Source organism: Rhinoraja longicauda, chromosome 7, assembly GCF_053455715.1.
Source record: "Rhinoraja longicauda isolate Sanriku21f chromosome 7, sRhiLon1.1, whole genome shotgun sequence".
Lineage (NCBI taxonomy): Eukaryota > Metazoa > Chordata > Chondrichthyes > Rajiformes > Arhynchobatidae > Rhinoraja > Rhinoraja longicauda.
Window position 1 is genome coordinate 1,542,777 of NC_135959.1, and position 25,133 is coordinate 1,567,909.

At 48.6% G+C, this 25,133-nt stretch overlaps 1 protein-coding gene across 3 annotated transcripts in view; it reads left to right on the forward strand.

Annotated features, from left to right (window-relative positions):
* Window positions 1-25,133, forward strand: part of LOC144595021 (E3 ubiquitin ligase Rnf121) — a 239,684-nt gene that overhangs the window by 183,485 nt on the left and 31,066 nt on the right. The window contains exons 1-4 of one of the 3 annotated variants that reach the window (XM_078401947.1): window positions 3,391-3,466; window positions 8,481-8,518; window positions 13,157-13,298; window positions 20,074-20,228. In XM_078401947.1, the coding sequence (XP_078258073.1) occupies window positions 3,395-3,466; window positions 8,481-8,518; window positions 13,157-13,298; window positions 20,074-20,228 (407 nt within the window). In that variant the 5' untranslated portion in view covers window positions 3,391-3,394. Of the gene's footprint in view, window positions 1-3,390; window positions 3,467-8,480; window positions 8,540-13,156; window positions 13,299-20,073; window positions 20,229-25,133 lie in introns of those variants that run through there. The other 2 variants (XM_078401949.1, XM_078401948.1) reach the window with 2 other exon arrangements.

Genomic DNA, 25,133 nt, shown 5'->3' on the forward strand with positions numbered 1-25,133 from the left:
TGTTGTTCTCTGCTGCACTACTTGGTATCTGGTCTTTACCCTTTAGTTACAACAGTTCTGTTGTACTTTAGCTAGCAATTCCAAAGTAATAAGTAAGCAGGCTCTCCAAACGCAAACATGCAGTCTGTACACATTAACTCTTAAACCCCCATCCTCCTCTACATTCCCTCCTTTTATCATAACACTAGCCCAAGTGGACCCGTTGGGGCCAAACCTCTCCTGCATTGGTGCAGCACCTTTCTCCTCCCCATCTCCTGTCCCTCTACCCCCTCCCCTCTCTCCCCCTCTCGCCTCCCCTCCCCTCCCCCTCTCCGCTCCCCCAATACCCTCCACCTTCCCTTCAAACCCTCCCTCCTCCTCCCCCCCCCCCCTCCCTCCTCCCCCCCCTCCCTCCTCCCCCCTCTCCCTCACCCCCCTCCCTCATCCCCTTCCCTCCCTCCTCCCCTCCCCTCCCTCCTCCCCCTCCCCGCATTTGGCGTGCATACTTTTTTTTGCTGAAAAGTTGCATTACGCGCCATATTATGAATTTTGATGTAAAATTCTGAATTTTGGACATCAAAATTCTGAATTTGTAAAATCAAATGTTGGGGGGGTCTGATAACGGCACTGCGTCTCATTGGAGCAGTTACCAGCTTTGTCACAAGCTGGTGGCCTTGAGAAAATCTGTAATCCTTCATCTTGGACAAGATGAAGTTGCTCTGGGGTTTTGTGTAGCTCTTCCTGCTGCCGCTGAATATTTGCTTCCAGCATGTGTGTTCTCTGTTGTAACTGTTCCCTCGGGTGTTGCACAGCACTGAGCAGTACTGAGAACTTGCAGCTCAGTGTTGCTGTTCTCTGGGACGTTACCTCAAGATCAGCTCATGTTTGTCGTGGAGGTGCTCTTACATCAGTTTGCTGTTTTGAGAGTGTTGAGGTTGCATCAGATATTACAGTCGGTGATGAAGATTCCTCCAACTCCAAGAAGAGGCGGATGTCATATAGTTGCATGTTTTTTGTTACCAATTGTTACTTAATTTTGTGACTCAATTAGGCCTTTTTCTTTTGTTTATCATGCCAATTACATTCTGCTTGTAAATGTTCTTCCTTTACACAGACCTCAATCTCCACGGTTTCTTCCCAGAGATTGGTTTCAAGTAGTCAGAATGTCCAATTAGACTTCCTCTGGCTCTTGTAGATCTCGGCAGGGAACCAGATCGACCTCAGACGAGTGGCCACGGTGTTCCTGGGAGCTCGCTCAGGAGTTCAGACTCAATGGATCCGATAGTGCACTTTTTACTCCCCTCGAGGTCCCGGCCACCCCATGGCAACTTACTCAGTCGTCGAAGATGGCCCCAGCGAGATCCTGCTGACTACGCCAATGTTAAAACCCGCCAACGCTCTGAAATAACAAACTCTGTCAGACACTGATAGTAAAGACACAGCTTTATTATGCTAGCAGGGGTGGGAGAGTCACTGCAGGTATGGTCACGTACTTGCCAGCTCCTCGCGGCCCCACTCCATTATTTTGTGCCCCGGCAGTATATTTATACACGAATAGTCACGGGTCCAGCTAACCACACAATCTGCACATTTCTGCCCCGGTTCCTATTGCCAAGAACAGGCTTGTTCTTCTCTGCAGCACTACTTGGTATCGGGCTTTTCTCTTTTAGTCACAACACAGTTATGCAAAACAACCCGTTGTACTTCAGCTTGCAATTCTAAGTAAGTAAAGCAGGCTCTCCACGCGCAACATGCAATCTGTACACATTAACTCTTAAACCCCCATCCTCCTCTACACAGTTCTACTCAACAACCAAAAGTCTGTAGCCTCCTTTTGCTCTGGTATTTTATTTCATTCTTCACTTGTTTAAATTATGATGTTTTATTTTTAATTGTCTACTGTATATCGTGTTGTTACTTGCAAGCTTAGCACCAAGGTAAATTCCTTGTATGTGTACATACTTGGCTAATAAAATTTATTCAATTCAATTCATATTGAATGGCGGTGCTGGCTCGAAGGGCCAAATGGCCTACTCCTGCACCAATGTTTCTATGTTTCTCCTAGGTTTAGGAAAGAACTGCAGAGGTTGGTTTAAATCAAGGGTAGACACAAAATGTTGGAGTAACTCAGCGGGACAGGCAACATTTCTGGAGAGGGAATAGGTGACGTTTCGGGTCTGATGTCAGGGGAGGGGGTGGGACAGAGATTGAATGTCGTCAGAGACAGTAACACTAGTGGGAGAACTGGGAAGGGGGAGGGGATGTAGAGAGAGGGAAAGCAAGGGCTATTTGAAGTTAGAGAAGTCAATGTTCATTCCGCTGGGGTGTAACCTACCCAAGTGAAAATATGAGGTGCTGTTCCTTCAATCAGCACTGGGCCTCATTCTGATAATGGAGGAGGCCCAGGACAGAAAGGTCAGATTGGGAATGGGAGGGGGAGTTGAAGTGCTGAACAACCGCGAGATCAGGTAGGTTGAGGCGGACTAAGTGGAGGTGTTCAGCGAAACGATCGCCATGTCTGCGCTTGGTCTCACCGATGGAGAGGATTTGACACCTGGAAAAGCGGATACAGGAGATGAGGTTGGAGTAGGTGCAAGTGAACCTCTGCCTCACCTGGAAAGACTGCCGGGGTCCCTGGATGGGGGTCCAGGTACGTTTGTTTGAGTTACTCCAGCACTCTGTGTGTGTGTGTGTGTGGGTGTGTCCATGTCTGAGTTTGTCCAAATTTCCCCCAAGAGTTGAGCGTCACATGACGCCGCCCACTGACGTCACGCCGCCCACTGACGTCACGCCGCCCACTGACGTCACGCCGCCCACTGACGTCACGCCGCCCACTGACGTCACGCCGCCCACTGACGTCACGCCGCCCACTGACGTCACACCGCCCACTGACATGCAGCCGCTGAAGACAGGTAGTCACTGACGTCACGCCTTCTGATGACATCACGCCGCCTGTCCACGTCATGCAGCCGCTGATGTCACGCAGCCAGCCCACGTCATGCAGTCGCTGACGTCATGCCTCCCGCTGACATCATGCCTCCCGCTGACATCACGCCGCCCGCCCATGTCACGCCAACCGTTGACGTCATGCAGCCCGCCGACATCACGCCTCTCGCTGATGTCACGCTGCCCGCCCACGTCACGTAGCCGTTACGCCGCCTGCCTGCGTCACGTAGTTGCTGTCGTCACGCAGCCTGCTGTTGTCGCGGACGTCGCACGGCCGCTGACGTAACGCAGCCCGCTGACGTTACGCCGCCTGAACGCATCACGTAGACGCCGACGTCACGCTTCCCGCTGAAACGTCCCGCCGCCCGGTGACGTCACGCCGCCCTTCCATGTCCCGCCGTCCCAGGCAGCCGATTGGCCGCGACGTGGCAGCCAACGGGGCGCGGCGTTGTTGGTTACCAGGCTCAAGATGGCGGCGGCGGTGTTGGAGGTGGAGGCGCACGGAGATCATCGGCACGGCCGGGAGGATGAGGAGGAGCTGGTGAGCCCGGCGCCGGCCTCCCTCCCCCCCTCCCTAAATCCACGGTCTCTCCTTCCCCCTCCCCCGGGCGGCGAGTGTCCGGTCCCGGGGCCGAGGGGATGCGGGGACCCGCTCCTGCCCGGGGAACCGATCCCTCTCTGAACCGGCTCCAGCTGCCACGGTGTCCCGGGGGCGGCCTCACCCACCCACTCCCCTCCCCCCCCCACCCACTCCCCTCCTTGCCTCGCCTTCCCCCTCGCCTCGCCTGTCCCTTGTCCTCCTCCCACCCCCCCTTCCCCGGGCCGCGCTGGCACACAGTCAGTGTCCCGTCCCCCCGCCCCGGAACCTCCGACCGTGGAGCCGGTCTCCGCCCACGTACCGGCTCAACCCTCCCTCGCCTGCCCCGGGGAACCGATCCCTGTCAACCGGGTCCAGCTGCCACGGTGTCCCGGAGCTGCCTCCCCTTCCCACAGTCCATCCCCCTCTCCTGTCTGACAGAGTGTGTGTCCCCTACCCCGATCCGTAGAGCCGGTCTCCGCCAACCTACCTTATACCTCACCTGTTCCCCCCCCCCCCCCTCGCCTCTCCGACTCCATCCCTGCCCTCCTACCTCGGGGGAACCGGGGCTCCGCTCCTATCCCCCAAAAGCCGGGCCGACGATCACCAGTCCCCCCCCCCCCCTTCCCTTCCCGAGTCGAGATTGTCCGCCCCGAGATTGCGCCGGGTCTCCGATCTCACCCCCGTCCGTCCAACACCGCCGGGGACCCCGCTCCCATTCCTGACCATCGCCGTCCCCGCACACACACACACACACTGTCGGGGAACCCCGGCTCCAATCTGCGTGTCCGAGCCAGGCCGCTGCCCTGGCTGACGGCTGGGAGTCTTGTTTAACTCCTCTTTGAAAGAACCCCTGTTAAAATTCCTAACCATGATTGTGTGGCATTACTTACCTCTTGCTCTTCAACACCGCTTCTCCTCCTGTAACATTTTATGTCTTTTAAATTGCTTGAGTTGTAGTCGTTAAAGAGAGGATACGAGAGTGAGTTTTTTTTGTCATATGTACCTGATTATGAAGTGGAACAATGACATTCTTATATGGTGTATGTTAAGGATCATTAGAGCATTGAAACGTGGAAAAATAGGTATAGGAGTAGGCCAGTCTGAAGAAGGGTCTCGACCCGAAACGTCACCCATTCCTTCTCTCCTGAGATGCTGCCTGACCCGCTGAGTTACTCCAACATTTTGTGTCTACATGGAGTGGGCCCTTCGAGCCAGCACCACCATTCAATATGATCATGGCTGATCATCCAAAATCAGTATTCCATTCCTGCTTTCTCCCCATATCACTTGATTCCTTTAGCCCTAAGAGCTAACTCTAACTCTCTTGAATACATCCAGTGAATTGGCTTCCACTGCCTTCTGTGGCAGAGAATTCCACAGATTAACAACTCTGGGTGAAAATGTTTTTCCTCATCTCAGTCCTAAATGGCCGAACCCTTGTGACCTCTGGTTCTGGACTCCACCAACATGGGGAACATCTGACCGTTCTGTCCTGGGCCTCCTCCATTGTCAAAGGAACAGCATCTCATATTTCGCTTGGGTAGTTTATACCCCAGCAGTATGAACATTGACTTCTCTATCTTCAGATAGCCCTTGCTTTCCCTCTCTCTCTCTCTCTCTCTCAATCCCTTCCCCCTTCTCCCACCAGTCTTACTGTCTCCGACTACATTCTATCTTTGTCCTGCCCCCTCCCCTGACATCCGTCTGAAGAAGGGTCTTGACCCCAAACGTCACCCATTCCTTCTCTCCAGAGATGCTGCCTGACCCGCTGAGTTACTCCAGCATTTTGTCTACCATAGGGAACATTTTTCGTGCATCTGGCCTGTCATTAAATGTAACGATAGCAATAAATGTATAATAAAGTATTTGTTATTCTCAGTAAACTAGACCATGATAGTGTAAAAGTGGCACAGTGGAGAGAACTGCTGCCTCACAGCACCAAGGACACTGGTTTGATCAAGTGTGGAGTTTACATGTTCTCCCTGTGACCTCATGGGTTTCCTGCCGATGCTCTGGTTTCCTCCCACGTTTCATAGATGTGTGTGGGTTTGTAGGTTAATTGGCTTCTGTAAACTGCCCCAAGTGTGCCGGCAGTGGATGAGAAAGTGGGATCACATAGAACTAGTGTGAACGGGTAATCTGCGTGGAATCTATGGACTGAAGAGCCTGTTTCCATGCTGGATCTCTTTAACGAGAAATTACTATACAGAGCAAACAAAGTAGTACCAGGTGTGCTCTCGATCCTGATAGTTATGGTTCTTAGACTTATTGTGACACCTTTATTGTGCCGTCATTCACCCATATAGTGGATCTGTTTCAGTGGCACTGGTTTAAACTCAAAATGAACTTCTAAATAGTATAAGAAAATAACTCCAGATGCTGGTACAAATCGAAGGTATTTATTCACAAAATGCTGGAGTAACTCAGCAGGTCAGTCTGAAGAAGGGTCTCGACCCGAAACGTCACCCATTCCTTCTCTCCCGAGATGCTGCCTGACCTGCTGAGTTACTCCAGCATTTTGTGAATAAATGAACTTCTAAATAGTGTCTTGCATTAGGCAGATTGAATTCAATTCAAGGTGTTCAGTGAATGCGACACTCCCTCAAATACGATGGTAGCAGTGAGATGAGAGCATGGCCAGGATGGCTTGGGACTTTGATATTCGCTGCCTTCGATGGGTGGAGAGGCCAGTACTTGTTATGGACCGGGATTCGGTACCAGTCAGCCAGGATCTTAATAAAGGGAAGAGCTAAATAGTTTTCCTGTTGTTCGAGCAAGTTAATCATCTATGTTTCTATATCGTTGCCTAGTTGTAATCGTTCACCAATCTTCGATGCCGTAGTTGTCTCCGAATCAGAAAGATTTTAGTTTCAGATATACAACGCGGAAACAGGCCCTTTGGCCCACTAAGTCTGCCCCCATCAGTGATCCCCACACATTAACACAAGCCTACACACACTAGGGACAATTTACACTTGTACCACGTGTACAAGCCCAAGCCAATTAACTTACAAACCTGTAAGTCTTTGGAGTGTGGGAGGAAACCAAAGGTTTTGGAGAAAACCCAAGCAGGTCACAGGGAGAATGTACAAACTCCGTACAGACAGCGCCCGTAGTCTGGATGGATCCCGGGTCCCTGTCGCTGTGAGGCGGCAACTCCGCTGCTGTGCCGTCCAAGGATGTGCATTGAGTGTGTTCAGTGGGCCGGAACATATTCTCTAGAGTAAGACTTGCAAGCACTGTTTGAGGGAGTGTCACATTCACAGAGAGAAACATAGAAAATAGGTGTAGGTGGGGGCCATTTGGCCCTTCGAGCCAGCACTGCCATTCATTGTGATCATGGCTGATCATCTACAATCAGTAACCTGTACCTGCCTTCTCCCCATATCCCTTGATTCCACTAGCCCCCAGAGCTCTATATAACTCTCTTTTTAAGAGCACCTTGGTTGAATTGATACGCCCATCTCAATCTACCCAATGCACAGGACTATTTGGAAATTCATTTTGACCTTCGACCAGTGCCACTGAATCTGATCCACTGCATGGATGAATTGTGGTACCTTGCAATGGTGCCACTGATAAGCCTGATGATCATTGCCCTTGAATGAGTCACCTTGCTGGGTCACCTCAGAGGACTGTTGAAAGTCTAACACAGGTTGGGTGAGGACATTTGATATTTCTTTTCCTAAGAAATATCAGTGAACCATTTGGGTTTTTAATGACAACCTACGAGTTGCATTGTCACGCTGAAAGACAAGCTTTTTATTCCATATTTATTTTGAATTTGATGACCTCAATTGCCATGTTAGAATTTAAACTATAATCCCCAGGTCTTCAGTCCAAGCCAGTGGGTACTAGTCCAATGATTAATTAAATAAGGGAGCCATGCTGAGCTCTGTGTGGGCAGTGCGAACTCCATGTTCCAAGTTGTCAACTCTTTCTGACTGTCTCAAAGGGCATCGTGAGCAGTTAATCAATTTTATATAGTGATTGTTGCTCTGTAAGCAAGAATAGAGGCTCATGACATTCATAGTCGGATGTCATCAATAGAACTTCAATTACTAACTGGTTTGATACATAGATACATAGGCAATGTTTGTCTATTTATGAGTAGGAAGGAACATTCTATCTTTGTCCCTCCCCGGACAGCAGTCTGAAGAAGGGTCTCGACCCGAAACTTCACCCATTCCTTCTCTCCTGAGATGCCGTCTGACCCTCTGAGTTACTCCAGCATTTTGTGTCAACCTTCGATTTTAACCAGCATCTGCAGTTTTTTTTTTTCCTATACGAGTTCTAAACTCATTATTTCAAAACTAATCAATCCAAATGTATGAAGGGTTTATTTCTGCAGTACTGATTTAACAGGAACTCTAACATTTCTAGTAGTTGTTTTTTAACAGTTTGTGTTGACCTTGACAATAGGTGCAGGAGGAGGCAACATCCCCCTCGAGCCAGCACCCCCATTCAATGTGATCATGGCTGATCATTCTTAATCAGTACCACGTTCCTGCCTTCTCCCCATACCCCCTGACTCTGCTATCCTTAAGAGCTCTATCTTGCTCTCTCTTGAATGCATTCAGAGAATTGGCCTCCACTGCCTTCTGAGGCAGAGAATTCCACAGATTCACAACTCTCTGACTGAAAAAGTTTTTCCTCATCTCAGTTCTAAATGGCCTACCCCTTATTCTTAAACTGTGGCCCCTTGTTCTGGACTCCCCCAACATTAGGAACATGTTTCCTGCCTCTAACGTGTCCAACCCCTTAATAATCTTATACGTTTCGATAGGATCTCCTCTCATCCTTCTAAAATACAAGCCTAGTCGCTCCAGTCTTTCAACATATGACAGTCCCGCCTTTCTGGGTTGAGTTCCCAACCCAAAATGTCGACTGTCCCTTTTTCTAGCACAAAATTGCAGCATGTGCAGTTCCATGTGTAACGTTCAGCTCTTCATGATTTTCCCCCTATCTCTTTCAGATTGACCTAACAGGCCTGTCACCGGAAGAAAGATGGAGGTGAGACACATGCACAGTAAGGTAGGAGATAGAGGGACTGGAGAAGGTGCAAAAGAAATTTACAAGGATGGTTCCAGAGCTGAAGCTAGCAGCTTGTAGGGTGTCAAAGGTTGCAGGGAGAAGGCAGGAGAATGGGGTTGAGAGAGAAAGATGATCCGCCGTGATTGAATGGCAGAGTAGACTCGATGGGCTGAATGGTCTAATTCTGTTCCTATGATTTATGATAAGGAAAAATTGTGCTTTGATAAGGTAAGGATAAAGTTGTTTACATTCCTGGGAATCCAAAATGAAAGGTTGGTTAATGTAAAGTACTGCTCGTAAATTAAATAAAGCCGAGATTATTGGTCTCCCAAATGATCCAATGGGATTGGGCAGGAGAGTAAAACTTTTAAGTATTTAAATAACCGATAAGTAGTTTACTGATGGATCAGTAGGAAAAAAAACCTGCAGATGCTGGTTAAAATCGAAGGTAGACACACAATGCTGGAGTAACTCAGCGGGTCAGGCAGCATCTCGGGAGAGAAAGAATGGTTGACGTTCCTTCTCTCCCGAGATGCTGCCTGACCCGCTGAGTTACTCCAGCATTGGGTGTCTACTTTTTATTGATGGGTCATGTCCATGAGATAGCGTGACCTGAAACTGAAAATGCCGGAAGAACTCGGCTGGAGGTGAGGCAGCATTTGTGGAAAGAGAAACGGGTCATGTTTTGGATGTGAGATCCTTTATCAGAACTGAAGAAAATAACAATTTAGTTGCGGCAGAACAAGTGGAAGAGGGCACTGGATGGATTTAGCGCAGCACTGGCACAGCGGGTGGAGCTGCTGCCTCGGCGCCAGAGACCAGGGTTCCATCCTGAACTGGGTGTAGTCCATGTTATCCCTGTGACCGCATGGTTTTGCTCCGGGTGATCTAGATTCCTCCCACATCTCAAAGACGTGCGGTTTTGTATGTTAATTGGCCTCTGTAAATTGCCCCTGGCGTGTAGGGAGTGGATGAGAAAGTGGGATAACGTAGAACTAGTGTAAACGGGTGATCGCTGGTCGGCGTGGACTTGGTGGGTCGAAAGGACAATAGACAATAGGTGCAGGAGTAGGCCATTCGGCCCTTCGAGCCAGCACCGCCATTCAATTTGATCATGGCTGATCATTCTCAATCAGTACCCCGTTCCTGCCTTCTCCCCATACCCCTTGACTCCGCTATCTTTAAGAGCTCTATCTAACTCTCATGAATGCATTCAGAAAATTGGCCTCCACTGCCTTCTGAGGCAAAGAATTCCACATATTTACAACTCTCTGACTGAAAACGTTTTTCCTCATCTTCGTTCTAAATGGTCTACCCCTTCTTCTTAAACTGTGGCCCCTGGTTCTGGACTCCCCCAACATTGGGAACATGTTTCCTGCCTCTAACATGTCCAATCCCTTAATCATCTTATATGTTTCAATTAGATCACCTCTCATCCGTCTAAATTCTAGTGTATACAAGCCTAGTCCCTCCAGTCTTTCAACGTAAGACAGCCCCGCCATTCCGGGAATTAACCTAGTAAACCTACGCTGCACGCCCTCAATAGCAAGAATATCCTTCCTCAAATTTGGAGACAAACTGCACACAGTACTCCAGGTGCGGTCTCACTAGGGCCCTGTACAACTGTAGAAGGACCTCTTTGCTCCTATACTCAACTCCTCTTGTTGTGAAGGCCAACATTCCATTGGCTTTCTTCACTGCCTGCTGTACCTGCATGCTTCCTTTCAGTGACTGATACACTAGGGCACCCAGATCTTGTTGTACGTCCCCTTTTCCTAACTTGACACCATTCAGATAATAATCTGCCTTCCTATTCTTACCACCAAAGTGGATAACCTCACACTTATCCACATTAAACTGCATCTGCCATGCATCCGCCCACTCACACAACCTGTCCAAGTCACCCTGCAACTTAATAGCATCTTTCTCACAGTTCACACTGCCACCCAGCTTTGTATCATCTGCAAATTTGCTAATGTTACTTTTAATCCCTTCATCCAAGTCATTAATGTATATTGTAAATAGCTGAGGTCCCAGCACTCAGCAGGTCAGGCAGCATCTGTGGAGGGAATGACCAGCTGAGATTCTCCAGCATTGTTTTACAGAAAAAACACTGTGTTACTAATGCCCTGCAGGCAATATCGTACAAATGACACGAGAGGGTGGGGCAGGCAATACTGGCCAGTTCAGATGCCTAGTCGCCTAATGGAGGAAGATTTGATATGAAGATCAGCAAGCTGCAAACATGACCAGACAAAGAATGAGTTTTAGTTTAGAGATACATCGCGGAAACAGGCCTTTCGGCCCACCGGGTCCGCGCTACCAGCGATCCCCGCACACTAACACTATTCTACACCCACTAGGGACAATCTTTACATTTACCAAGCCAATTAACCTACAAACCTGCACGTCTTTGGAGTGTGGGAGGAAACCGAAGATCTCGGAGAAAACCCACGCAGGTGACGTGGAGAACGTACAAACTCCGTACAGACAGCACCCGCAGTCGGGATGGAACCCGGGTCTCTGGCGCTGCATTTGCTCTAAGGCAGCAACTCTACCGCTGCGCCATCGCGACCGCCACACTCTACATTCCACACTCTACACTCTACACGCTAGGGGCCCAATTAATCTACAAACCTGCTCACCTTTGGGATGTGGGAAGAAACCGGGGCACCCGGAGGAAACCCACACGCTCACAGGGAGAACGTGCAAATAACCACACCCAGACAGCACCCAAGATCAGGACTGAGCCCAGGTCTCTGGCTCTCTTGAGGCAGTGACTCTGTCAGCTGTGCCACCCACGGTCTTGTTTCCTGAACTTGTATTGGGCCTCATAACAGTGCTGGAGGCCACAGAAAGATATGTCAGAGTGTCAAGGGTTATAAGTGCAGGGTCATTCCAGTGGACTGAGTGTAGGTGCTCTACAGAAGTCATCCAGTCTAGGCTCAGTCTAAAGAAGGGTCTCGCCCCGAACCATCACCCATTCCTTCTCTCCAGAGATGCTGCCTGTCCCGCTGAGTTACTCCAGCATTTTGTGTCTACCTTTGATTTAAACCAGTATCTGCAGTTCTCTCCTACTCATCCTGTCCAGCATTGATTGATTATTGGATGAATGAATTGTCACAGATACCAGGCTACAGTGATAAACCTAGTTTGTCTGCTACCCAGTCAAACCATACTATACATGGTGAGACCACATTTGGTGCATTGTGAGCAATTTTGGGCCCCATATCTGAGGAAGGATGTACTGGCGATAGACACAAAAGGGTGGAGTAACTCAGCGGGACAGGCAGCATCTCTGGAGAGAAGGAATGGGTGACATCTCGGGGTCGAGGCCCTTCTTCAGATGCATCCTTCTTCGGCTCGACATCAACCGTCTCAACCTTTCCACTCTCCTTACCTACTCTAACCTCCCCCCCCCCCACCCCACTGAATGTACAGCCCTCCTCTCACTCTGCAGCAACCACAATATTATTTAGACTTCCTACACAAGGATATACTGGCGTTGGAGATTGGTCCACAGGAGATTTATGAGGATGTTCCCGGGGATGGTTGGGTTAACGTGTGATGAGCGTTTTGATAGCACTGGGCCTGTACTCGCTGGAGATTAGAAGGATGAGCGTAGACCTCATTGAAACTTATTGAATAGTGATAGGCCTGGATAGAGTGGATATGGAGAGCAGACACAAAATCTTGGAGTAGCTCAGCGGGACAGGCAGCATCTTGGGAGAGAAGGAATGGGTGACGTTTCGGGTCGAGACCCTGACCCTTCTTATGGAGAATCGTATGGATTCTTATGGTTATGGAGAGGATGTTTCCACTAGTGGGAGAGTCTAGGACCAGAGGGCACAGCCTCAGACGAACCATTAGAAAGGAGATGAGGAATTTCTTCTTTGAATTTGATATTAACAAATATCAGAGTGATCAGAGAATTGTGGAAGTAAAATGAAACTTCTAAACAGATACATGTTTAATTTTCAGCCTAATGCCTCTCTGTAGATGCTGCCTAAACTGTTGAGTATTTTCAATATTTTCTGTTATGATTAACGTAATGGCAACTTTCCGACTTTTCCATTGACTTCGTTTCCAATTGCCATTACTACACAGGGAGTCGGAGTGATCTTACGCACACCCGACAGAACAGATCTTCCAGTCGTTATTTCCAGTTTAATTAGCTGTTTATTGAAGTAGTTGTACAAACAAGGAGATGAACATACCAGGCTGTCCTTATTCCGCATACAAGTCGTAGCTGGCTGCTCAGTCTTAGGTCTGTCCAGGTCTGGTGAGAACTGTACGCTCTCCCTCCCTGTGTCTGGCACTCCCTGTCCCTTATGCCCATATATAGATATATACACACCACCCTATGCATCCAATCACCATCCAAGTGTCCAAAATAATATGGCAAGATATATCTCAACAAAATGATATAATATGCCAACAGTAGCTAGTGTAAACATAAATGGCTCCTACAATTAATATGGTTTTGGGAAAAAGTTGAAGGGTTAAGGAGCCAAGGTGTGTTGATGGAGTTGAGGCACAGATTGATTGCGAGGCGAGGCAGGCTTGAGGGGCTGGATGGGCATGTGTCCCTGTTGACAGTGCTGTGCTTTGTTTCAGGGTGGAACATGCGCGAATGCATGCCAAGCACCGCGGGCACGAGGCGATGCACGCGGAGATGGTGCTCATTCTCATCGTTACCTTGGTAGTGGCACAGATACTTCTGGTCCAATGGAAGCAAAGGCACTCCAAGTCCTACAATGTAAGGGTGGATTCATATATTTTCTCTGCTTAAGTCTGTGCCTTGGGAAATAAACCGATCAGCCAAATGACCTGATGAGCCAAAACATTATGATCACCTGCCTAACATGCTGTTGGTCCTCCGTGTGCAGCCCCATACGCAGCAGGGTGTGATGCACTATGTATTGTGACACATTCCTCCCGTGACCACCATTACAATTTTCTGTGAATTGTGCCACAGTCGACCTTCTGTCGGTTCGGACCAGACGGGATAGCCTTCGTTGCCCTCGCGCATCGATGAGCCTTGGGCGCCCAACACCCTGTCTGTCACCGGTTTGTGATTTGTCCCTCCTCGGACCATTGTCGGTAGGTACTCACCACTGCTGACCGGGAGCACCCCACAAGCCTTGCCGTTTCACAGATGCTCTGACCCAGTCGTCTGGCCATAACAATTTGGCCCTTGTCAAAGTCGCTCGGGTCTTTACTCCTGCCCATTTCTCCTGCATCCAACACATCAACTTCAAGAACTGGCTGTTCACTTGCTGCCTAATGTATCCTACCCCTTGACAGGTGCCATTGTAACAAGATAATCAATGTTATTCACTTCGCCTGCCAGTGGTCATAATGTTTTGGCTCAGCGGTGCAGATCCTGTCCTTGGGAGGAGGTGAAGTGCAAATGGGTGGCACAGTGGTAGAGTTGCTGCCTTATACCACCAGGGACCTGGGTTCGATCCTGACTACAGCTAACAGTTTATTGTCACGTGTACCGAGGTACAGTGAAAAGCTTTGGAAAAGACCACAGGTGCTGTCTGTACAGAGTTTGTACGTTCTCCCTGTGAACTGCGTGGGTTTTCTGTGATCTTTGTTTTCCTCCCACACTCCAAAGACGTACCGGTTTGTAGGTTAATTGGCTTGGTATTTTACATTGTACATATTGCGTACAATGTAAAATGTGTGTAGGATAGTGTTAGTGTGCAGGGATCACTGGTCAGTGCGTACGGTGGGCCGAGGGGCCTGTTTCCACGCTGTATCTCTAAACTAAAAAAAACTAAATGCACCAAAATATAATTTAAAAGGTTAAACTACAGGTTATGCAAAGGACAGGTTGTGCAAAGGCTTATTTTCTGTGGTGCAGAAGATTAAAGGGGGGGGGCGTAGATTTGTTCAAGATGATTTAAAAAAAGCAACGAGTAGATGGCAGGATTTTTATTTATTATATTGTTATTAAAATGGCAGAAGAGTTGAACAGGTACTTCGGATCTGTCTTCACTAAGGAAGACACAAACAATCTCCCAGATGTACTGGAGGACAGAGGATCTAGGGGGGTAGAGGAACTGAAATAATTTTTTATTAGGCGAGAAATAGTATTGGGTAGACTAATGGGACTGAAGGATGATAAATCCCCTGGGCCTGATGGTCTGCATCCCAGGGTCCTCAGGGAGGTGGCTCTAGAAATAGTGGACGCATTGGTGATCGTTTTCCAATGTTCAATAGATTCAGGATCAGTTCCTGTGAATTGGAGGATGGCTAATGTCCCACTTTTCAAGAAAGGAGCGAGAGAGAAAACGGGGAATTACAGACCAGTTAGCCTGACTTCGGTGGTGGGGAAGATGCTGGAGTCAATTATTAAAGAGGTAATAACGGTGCATTTGGATAGCAGTAAAAGGATAAATCCAAGTCAGCATGGATTTATGAAAGGGAAATCATGCTTGACTAATCTTCTGGAATTTTTTGAGGACATGACAAGTAAAATGGATGAAGGGGAGCCAGTGGATGTAGTGTATCTAGACTTTCAGAAAGCCTTTGATAAGGTCCTGCACAGGAGATTGGTGACCAAAATTAGAGCACATGGTATTGGGGGTAGGGTGTTGACATGGATAGAAAATTGGTTGGCAGACAGGAAGCAAAGAGTAGGAGTAAACGGGTCCTTTTTAGAATGGCAGGCAGTGGCGAGTGGAGTGCCTCATGGTCTGCATCCCAGAGTGCTCAATGAGGTGGCCCTAGAAATCGTGGATGCATTGGTGATCATTTTCCAATGTTCTCTCGACTCTGGATCAGTTCCTGTGGATTTATCTGCCTTCAGTCCCAACAGTCCTGACACCATTTCCTAACTAATGTGGATTCCCTTCAGGTTCTCCCTCCCACTAGATCTTCGGGTCCCCCATTAGACTCGATTAGACTGATCGACTGGGCTGCAACTTAATTTAAAGAAAACATAGAAAATAGGTGCAGGAGGAGGCCATTTGGCTCTTCGTGCCAGCACCGCCATTCATTGTGATCATGGCTGATCATCCACAATCAGTAACCCGTGCCTGCCTTCTCCCCATATCTCTTGATTCCACTAGCCCCTAGAGCTCTATCTAACTCTCTTTTAAATTCATCCAATAAATTGGCCTCCACTGCCCTCTGTGGCAGAGAATTCCACAAATTCACAACTCTCTGGGTGAAAAAGTTCTTTTTTTTTAAATGGTCTCCCCTTTATTCTTGGACTGTGGCCCCTGGTTCTGGACTCATCCAACATTTTTAGATTTAGATTTAGAGATACAGCGTGGAAACGGGCCCTTTGGCCCACCGAGTCCGTGCCGCCCAGTGATCCCCGCACATTAACACTATCCTACACACACTAGGGACAATTTTTACATTTTACCCAGTCAATTAACCTACATACCTGTACGTCTTTGGAGTGTGGGAGGAAACCGAAGATCTCGGAGAAAACCCACGCAGGTCACGGGGAGAACGTACAAACTCCGTATAGACAGCGCCCATAGTCAGGATCGAACCTGAGTCTCAGGAGCTGCATTCGCTGTAAGGCAGCAACTCTACCGCTGTGCCGCCCATTGGGAACATTTTTCCTGCATCTATCTTGTCCAGTCCTTTTATAATTTTATACGCCTCTATAAGATCCCCTTTCATCCTTCTAAACTCCAGTGAATACAAGCCCAGTCTTTCCAATCTCTCCTCATATGACAGTCCCGCCATCCCGGGGATTAACCTAGTGAACCTACGCTGCACTGCCTCACTAGCAAGGATGTCCATCCTCAAATTGGGAGACCAAAACTGCACACAATACTCCAGATGTGGTCTCACCAAGGCCCTGTACAACTGCAGAAGGACCTCTTTACTCCTACACTCAACTCCTCTCGTTATGAAGGCCAACATGCCTTTAGCTTTCTTCACTGCCTGCTGTACCTGCACGCTTACTTTCAGTGACTGGTGTACAAGGACACCCAGGTCTCGTTGCACTTCCCCTTTACCTAATCTGACACCATTGAGATAATAATCTGCCGCCTTGTTTTTGCTGCCAAAGTGGATAACCTCACATTTATCTAGACAATAGACAATAGGTGCAGGAGTAGGCCATTCGGCCCTTCGAGCCAGCACCGCCATATCCCCTCACTCCGCTATCTACATTATACTGCATCTGCCATGCATCTGCCCACTCACTCAACCTGTCCAAGTCACCCTGCAACCTCCTAACATCCTCTTTGCAGTTCACACTGCCACCCAGCTTTGTGTCATCCGCAACCTTCCAGTGTGAAGGATAGTTGGGACGTATATAGGATTGAAACTAGAAAGGTGGTGCTTCCAGGGCCTTTATAGATAGGGCCAGTGCTGCTGAGGTTTCCTCTGATTAACAAGTACACGTCAATGGTAACGGCAGTCTCGAGAGCCTTGGTCCCTTGAGACACAAATTAGGAGACAAGGTTGAAGAGAGGTGGAGCGAGGGAGCCAGATGTTTACTACTAGTCCTTGGGAGATGTCAACGTTTCTCCCACTCCTATGGTTAATTTTGTTCTCCCCCTAGAGCACAGTGGCGCAGCGGTTGGAGCTGCTGCCTCACCGCACCAGAGACCCACGATCGATCCTGACCTCTGGTACTGTCTGAGTTTGCACGTTCTCCCTGTGACTGTCGGTTTCGTCTGGGTGCACTGGTTTCATCCCCTATCCTCATGATATATGGGTTTATAGGATAACTGGCCTCTGTAAAATGGCACCTGGAACTAGTGTGAACGGGTAATCAATGGTCAGAGTGGACTCTGTAGGCCGAAGGGCCTTTTTCCAAGCTGTATCTCTAAACTAAAATTAAACTAAACTTCATATCCCCATCCTTTTTATATTGGCATGTATTTTCTAAGTAGTCAGCTTAATCTTCTTCCTGGACATCAGTTTGAGTGCAGATGAGAGAGAAAGCAGGGAAACGGGCCCTTTGGCCCGACAGGTGCACGCCAACCATCGATCATCCTTTCAGTCTAGTTCTATGTGATCCCATTTCCTCATCCATTCCCCACACACTCAGGACAATTTTATAGAGGCCAGTTAACCGATAATCCCGCACATATTTGGGATGTGGGAGGAAACCCACATGGTCGCGGAGAACATACAAATTCCACACAGACAGCACCTGAGATCAGAGGCAGACACAAAATGCCAGAGTAACTCAGCGGGCCAAGCAGCATCTCGGGAGAGAAGGAATGGGTAACGTAAGTTCTCCTCCTCTTTTTGACAAGAGTTTAGCAACGTCACCCATTCCTTCTCTCCCGAGATGCTGCCTGACCCGCTGAGTTACTCCAGCATTTTCTGTCTACTTTCAACAGACAATAGATAATAGGTGCAGGAGTAGGCCATTCGGCCCTTCGAGCCAGCACCGCCATTCAATGTGATCATGGCTGATCATTCTCAATCAGTACCCCGTTCCTGCCTTCTCCCCATACCCCCTGACTCCGCTATCCTTAAGAGCTGTATCTAGCTCTCTCTTGAATGCATTCAGAGAATTGGCATCTGAAGCAGAGAATTCCACAGATTCACAACTCTCTGACTGAAAAAGTTTTTCCTCATCTCAGTTCTAAATGGCCTACCCCTTCTTAAACTGTGGCCCCTTGTTCTGGACTCCCCCAACATTGGGAACATGTTTCCTGCCTCTAACGTGTCCAACCCCTTAATAATCTTATACGTTTCGATAAGATCTCCTCTCATCCTTCTAAATTCCAGTGTATACAAGCCTAGTCGCTCCAGTCTTTCGATTTAGACCAGCATCTGCAGTTTTTTTTCCTGCACCTGAGATCAGGATGGAACCCGAATCTTGGGCGCTGTGAGGCAGCTGTTCTACCAGCTGCACATCTGTCCTGCATATTGGGCATGTTCCATTTGGCCCAAACCCCTCTAAACACTTCACATCCATTTATCTGTCCAAATGTCGTTTGAGTCATAATCTGCATCAGAGAGGCTCCTGGGTGCCGGGCTGGGACAAAGATTGACTGATTGTCGTCAGTACGCTATTCTTTTGGGTCTGTGAACTGGTGTGTCTTATGTAAGCATGTCCAGGCCGACCCTGCAACATCACCTGGAGAACGGACGTGGACAAGCTAGATGCTGGAAAAATGGTCCCAATGTCGGGGGAGTCCAGACAGTCAGTCAGAGAGTTTTTCAGTCAGAGAGTTGTGAATTTGTGGAATTCTCTGCCTCAGAAGGCAGTGGAGGCCAAGTCTCTGAATGCATTCAAGAGAGAGCTAGATAGAGCTGTTAAGGATTGCGGAGTCGGGGGGTATGGGGAGAAGGCAGGAACGGGGTACTGATTGAGAATGATCAGCCATGATCACATTGAATGGCTCGAAGGGCCGAATGGCCTCCTCCTGCACCTATTGTCTATTGAACCAGGGGCCACACAGTCTAAGAATAAAGGGAAGGCCATTTAAAACTGAGAATACACTTTTTTACCCAGTGAGTTGTGAATTTGTGGAAGTCTGCCACAGAGGGCAGTGGAGGCCAATTCACTGGATGAATTTAAAAGAGAGTTGGATAGAGCTCTAGGGGCTAGCGGAATCAAGGGATATGGGGAGAAGGCAGGCACGGGTTACGGATTGTGGATGATCAGCCATGATCACATTGAATGGCGGTGTTGGTTCGAAGGGCCGCATGGCCTCCTGCTGCACCTATTTTCTGGTTTCTATGGTCAGATCAAGACACTGGGACTTGGGAATGGTGCCAATCTGGAGATTCTCTGTCTACTGTCTCAATGTACTGCTGCTATACAATTTTACTGTATCTGAGACATTTAATATGTATCTAGGTGCTTATGTATAGTGATAGTTGTGCTGAAGATAGACACAAACTCTGGAGAGAAGGAATGGGTCGAGCATTTTACAATAGGCAATAGACAATAGGTGCAGGAGGAGGCCATTCGGCCCTTCGAGCCAGCACCGCCATTCAATGTGATCATGGCTGATCATTCTTAATCAGTACCCCGTTCCTGCCTTCTCCCCATACCCCCTGACTCCGCTATCCTTAAGAGCTCTATCTAGCTCTCTCTTGAATGCATTAAGAGAATTGGCCTCCACTGCCTTCTGAGGCAGAGAATTCCACAGATTCACAACTCTCTGACTGAAAAAGTTTTTCCTCATCTCAGTTCTAAATGGCCTACCCCTTATTCTTAAACTGTGGCCCCTTGTTCTGGACTCCCCCAACATTGGGAACATGTTTCCTGCCTCTAACGTATCCAACCCCTTAATAATCTTATACGTTTCGATAAGATCTCCTCTCATCCTTCTAAATTCTAGTGTATACGAGCCTAGTCGCTCCAGTCTTTCAACATATGACAGTCCCGCCATTTTGTGTCTATCTTTGGTTTAAACCAGCATCTGCTGTTCCTTCATATGTGATACTTGCACTGAGCTGTGTACAAAATGAACCTCGGTACATGTGACAAATTAAGTACCATGCCATAACACTGATTCCTGAATGCCGAGCATCGTGTGGAAGAGTGTGATGCTGAACAGGTGTGTCTCTGTGATCTCCTGCAGATGGTGACGCTGTTCCAGATGTGGATTGTGCCCCTCTATTTCACAGCCAAGCTGCATTGGTGGAGGTTTCTGGTGATCTGGGTACTGTTTTCGATTATCACAGCCTTTATTACTTTCCGAGCAACACGGAAGCCACTGGAGAGAACAACACCCAGGTAATGTAGAAGCAAAGACGCACTGATGCTGGTTTACAATTTAAAAAAAGACAAAGTCAAGTCAAATCAATTTTATTTGTCTCGCACATTTAAAAACAACCCACGTTGACCAAAGTGCTGTACATCAGTTCAGGTACTAAGAACGAACATACAATGGCACACAAACATAACAGCACATACATAAACAGTTCAGAGCGCCCCCTCAGAGGGCCTCAAACACTAGGGAGTGGAAATAGGTTTTGAGCCTGGACTTAAAGGAGTCGATGGAGGGGGCAGTTCTGATGGGGAGAGGGATGCTGTTCCACAGTCTAGGAACTGCAACCGCAAAAGCGCGGTCACCCCTGAGCTTAAGCCTAGACCGCGGGGCAGTCAGTAGCCCCAAGTCGGCCGACCTGAGGGACCTGGAGATAGAGTGGTGGGTTAGAAGATAATAATCTGCCTTCCTGTTCTTGCCACCAAAGTGGATAACCTCACATTTATCCACATTATGCTGCATCTGTCATGCATCTGCCCACTCACCCAACCTATCCAAGTCACCCTGAAGCCTCATAGCAACCTCCTCGCAGCTCACACTGCCACCTAGCTTTGTGTCATCCGCAAACTTGGAGATGTTACATTTAATTCCTGGGTTAAAGTGGTGGGTTAAAGTGCTGGAGTAACCCCAGCGGCTCGGCCAGGATCCCTGGAGAAAATGGATGGGTGAAGTTTTGGGTTGGAGTCCTTCAGGCTGATGGGAGGGGAGAGGAAAGAAAGAGAGCTGGAAGAGAGAGCGGTGGGACAAAGCCTGGAAGGTGAAAGGAGCCTCCTGAGTCTGGTGGGGGTGTGCGCTCAAGCTTTTGTGCCTTCTGGCTGACGGGTGGGGGGGGGGGGAAACGACCAGGGGTGAGTGGTCCTTGATGATGTCAGCTGCTTTCCTGAGGGCAGAGCTGTTCCCAAGCCTAGCTGTGAAGCATCTTGGTAGCATGCTTTCTATGGTGTATCTGTAGAAGTTGGCAAGTGCTGTTGGAAAAATGCCAGCTTTGGTCATCTTGAGGAAGTTGGGGCGGTGTGTTTTCTTGGCTATAACTTCAATGTGTTCGGGAGCTACACCGGCCGGCCAAAACATCACGACCTGATGAGCCAAAACATCATGACCACCTGCCTAATATGCTGTTGGTCCTCCGTGTGCAGCCCCATACGCAGCAGGGTGCAATGCACTGTGTATTGTGACACATTCCTCCCGTGACCACCATTAAAATGTTCTGGGACTTGTGCCACAGTCGACCTTCGGTCGGTTCGGACCAGACGGGATAGCCTTCGTTGCCCTCGCACTTCGATGAGCCTTGGGCGCCCAACACCCTGTTGCCGGTTTGTGGTTTGTCCCTCCTTGGACCACTGTCGGTCGGTACTCACCACTGCTGAATGGGAGCACCTCACACTTCAGAAGGGTCTCGACCGGAAACGTCACCCATTCCTTCTCCCCAGAGATGCTGCCTGACCCGCTGAGTTACTCCAGCTTTTTGTGTCTATGTCTTCAGTGTAAACCAGCATCTGAAGTTCTACATATTGTTATCTAGTGTTTTGTGTTTATAGACCTGTAATGCTGCTGCAAGAAAGAACTTCATGCTTCTGTTTTGGTGCATGTGACGTTTAAACTCGTGACTCATGATCCTTGCCAATGGTGGTCAAGGCTGGGTGGCCTCCTCCATGCTTACTCATCCACCCTAAACTTTGCACAACATTGATGCCGGTCACTTCAAAGCTGGAAGACCTCGCTGCCGAGCCCATTCACGCTCCATTCTGCAACCCCATTGTGTTGAAATACTCATCAGATCATAAGTTTAACCCTAAACTCTGCAATTTACAGAGGGACGATTAACCTACAAACCCGCACCTACAAATAACATCAGTCTGAAGAAGGGTCTCGACCCAAAACGTCACACATTCCTTCTCTCCAGAGATGCTGCCTGACCCGCTGAGTTACTCCAGCATTTTGTGATACCTACAAATCTGCACGTTATTGGAGTGTGGGAGGAAACCGGAGAACCCGGAAGAAACCCACGCTGTCACGGGGACAACTTGCAAACTCCGCACAGACAGCACGTGGTCAGGATTTAACTCGGGTCTCTGGCGTTGTGAGGCAGCGACTCTACCTGCTCTGCCAGGGTAGAGTCTGATGTCAGTGGGCCTGAACTCGCTGGAGTTTAGAAGGATGAGGGGGGGACCTCAGTGAAACTTACCGAATAATGAAAGGCCAGGATAGTGGATGTGGCGAGGATGTTTCCACTGGCGAGAGAGTCTAGGACCAGAGGGCGCAGCCTCAGAATAAAAGGACGCACCTTTAGAAGGGGATGAGGAAGAATTTCCTTTGCTGTCATAGCACTGCTTTCAGGGGATCACAAGGAATAAGGAATAGGAGTAGAATTAGGCCATTTGGCCCATCGAGTCTACTCCGCCATTCAATCATGGCCGATCTATCATTCCCTCTCATCCCCATTCTCCTGCCTTCACAAATCACAAATCTATCAATCTCCACTTTTAAAATATCCATTGACAGCCTCCACAGACTTCTGTGGCACATTAACACGCAGGATAAAGGACTCCCTGGCACAGAAATCCTCAGGTATTGTGTACTTCTGAATGAGGGGGTGAGGTGACATCATGACACGTTGTGTTCAGTGTGGTGTGTGATGAGAGCGTAAAATGTAGAACAGAACAACACAGGAACTGGCCCACAATGCCCGTGCTGCCTATGATGCCAGAAGGGCCAAATGGCCTCCATCTGCACCTATTTTCTATGTTTCTATTTAGAACTGAGGCGAGGAAAAACCTTTTAGAACTGAGGTGAGGAAAAACCTTTTCACACAGAGAGTTGTGAATTTGTGGAATTCTCTGCCACAGAAGGCAGTGGAGGCCAATTCACTGAATGCTTTCAAAAGAGAGTTAGATAGAGCTCTTGGGGCTAGTGGAATCAAGGGGAATGGGGAGGAACGGGGTACTGATTGCGGATGATCAGCTATGATCACATTGAATGGCGGTGCCATCTCGAAGGGCCGAATGGCCTCCTCCTGCACCTATTGTCTATGTATCTATTAAGCTAATATCCTTTGCCTGAACGTGATTCATATCATTCCCTGCACATCCGTGTGCATGTCCCAAAGCCTCTTCAATAGCACCGTCTTAAGCAGCCTCTCAAACGCCACCTATTGTATCTGCCTCCACCACCACCGTCTCTGGTAGAGTTCCAGGCACCCACTGCACTCTGTGGATGGATGTCATTTAAAAAAGATTGACGTTACACATTTCCTTTAAAAATGGCATATGGGCAGCACGGTGGCGCAGCGGTAGAGTTGCTGCCTTACAGCGAATGCAGCGCCGGAGACCCGGGTTCTGTCTGTACGGAGTTTGTACCTTCCCCCTGTGACCTGCGTGGGTTTTCTCCGAGATCTTCGGTTTCCTCCCACACTCCAAAGACGTGCAGGTTTGTAGGCTAATTGGCTTGGTAAATGTAAAAACTGCCCCTAGTGGGTATAGGGTAGTGTTAGTGTGTGGGGATTGCTGGTCGGCGCGGACCCGGTGGGCCAAAAGAGCCTGTTTCTGTGCTGTATCTATCTCTAAACTAAGGAACAGCAGAGCTGCAGATGCCAGTTAGCAATATTACTTGAAAGACACAGTGTGGCAACGTGCTTCGGCCCACCGAGTCCTCACCGACCATTTTGATCGCCCGTTCACACTAGTTCCATGTTAGCCTATTTCTGCATTCACTCCCGACACACAGTTTACAAAGCCCAATTGACCCACAAACCCGCAAGTCTTTGGGGTGTGGGAGGACAGCCGAGCACCCAGAGGATACCCATGGAATCACAGGGAGAACGTGCAAACTCCATGCAGACAGCACCCAAGATCAGGATTGAACCTGGGTCTCGGGCAGCTCTACCAACTGTGCCATTATGCCGCTTTCAATCAATATGAAACGATAACACACTCAGTTACGGACCCTCTGATGGTTTAGTTTGAACATTGAATTTCAGGGACATCAATGTACAGAATGCTCTGTTGGTAATTTACCCTGGCTACTCCCGAATGCTTGGGCCAAAGGAAGAGTTGCTTTAGCCCACCGAGTCCACACTGACGACAGACACAAAACGCTGGAGTAACTCAGCGGGACGGGCAGCATCTCTGGAGAGAGGAATGGGTGGTGTTTCGGGTCGAGACCCTTCTTCAGACTAGTCAGGGGAAAGGGAAACAAGAGATAAATAACAAATGAATGAAAGATATGCAATAAAGTAGCAGTGATAAAGGAAACAGGCCATTGTTGGCTGCTTGTTGGGTGAGAATGAGAAGCTGGTGCGACTTGGGTGGGGGAGGGTGGAGAGAGAGGGAATGCCGGGGCTACCTGAAGCGAGAGAAATCAATATTCACACCACTGGGCTGTAAGCTGCCCAAGCGAAATATGAGCTGCTGTTCCTCCAATTTGTGTTTAGCCTCACTCTGACAATGGAGGAGACCGAGGACAGAAAGGTCAGTGTGGGAATGGGAAGGAGAATTAAAGTGTTTAGCAACCGGGAGATCAGATGAATCCAGTCTGCACTGACCATCAATCACCTGTTACCACTTCTACCTTATCCCACTTTTGCATCCACTCCCTACACATTAGGGGCAATTAACAATGTCCAATTGACCCAAAGAATCTGCATGTGTTTGGGATGTGGGGGGAAACCAGAGGAAACCCTTGCGTTCACTGAGAGAATGTACACGCAACAAAAGCTTTTCACTGTACCTCGGTACACGTAAATAAACTTATAAAAGGACTGGGCAAGCTAGATGCAGGAAAAAATGTTCCCAATGTTGGGGGAGTCCAGAACCAGGGGCCACAGTCTAAGAATAAAGGGGAGGCCATTTAAAACTGAGGTGAGAAGAAGCTTT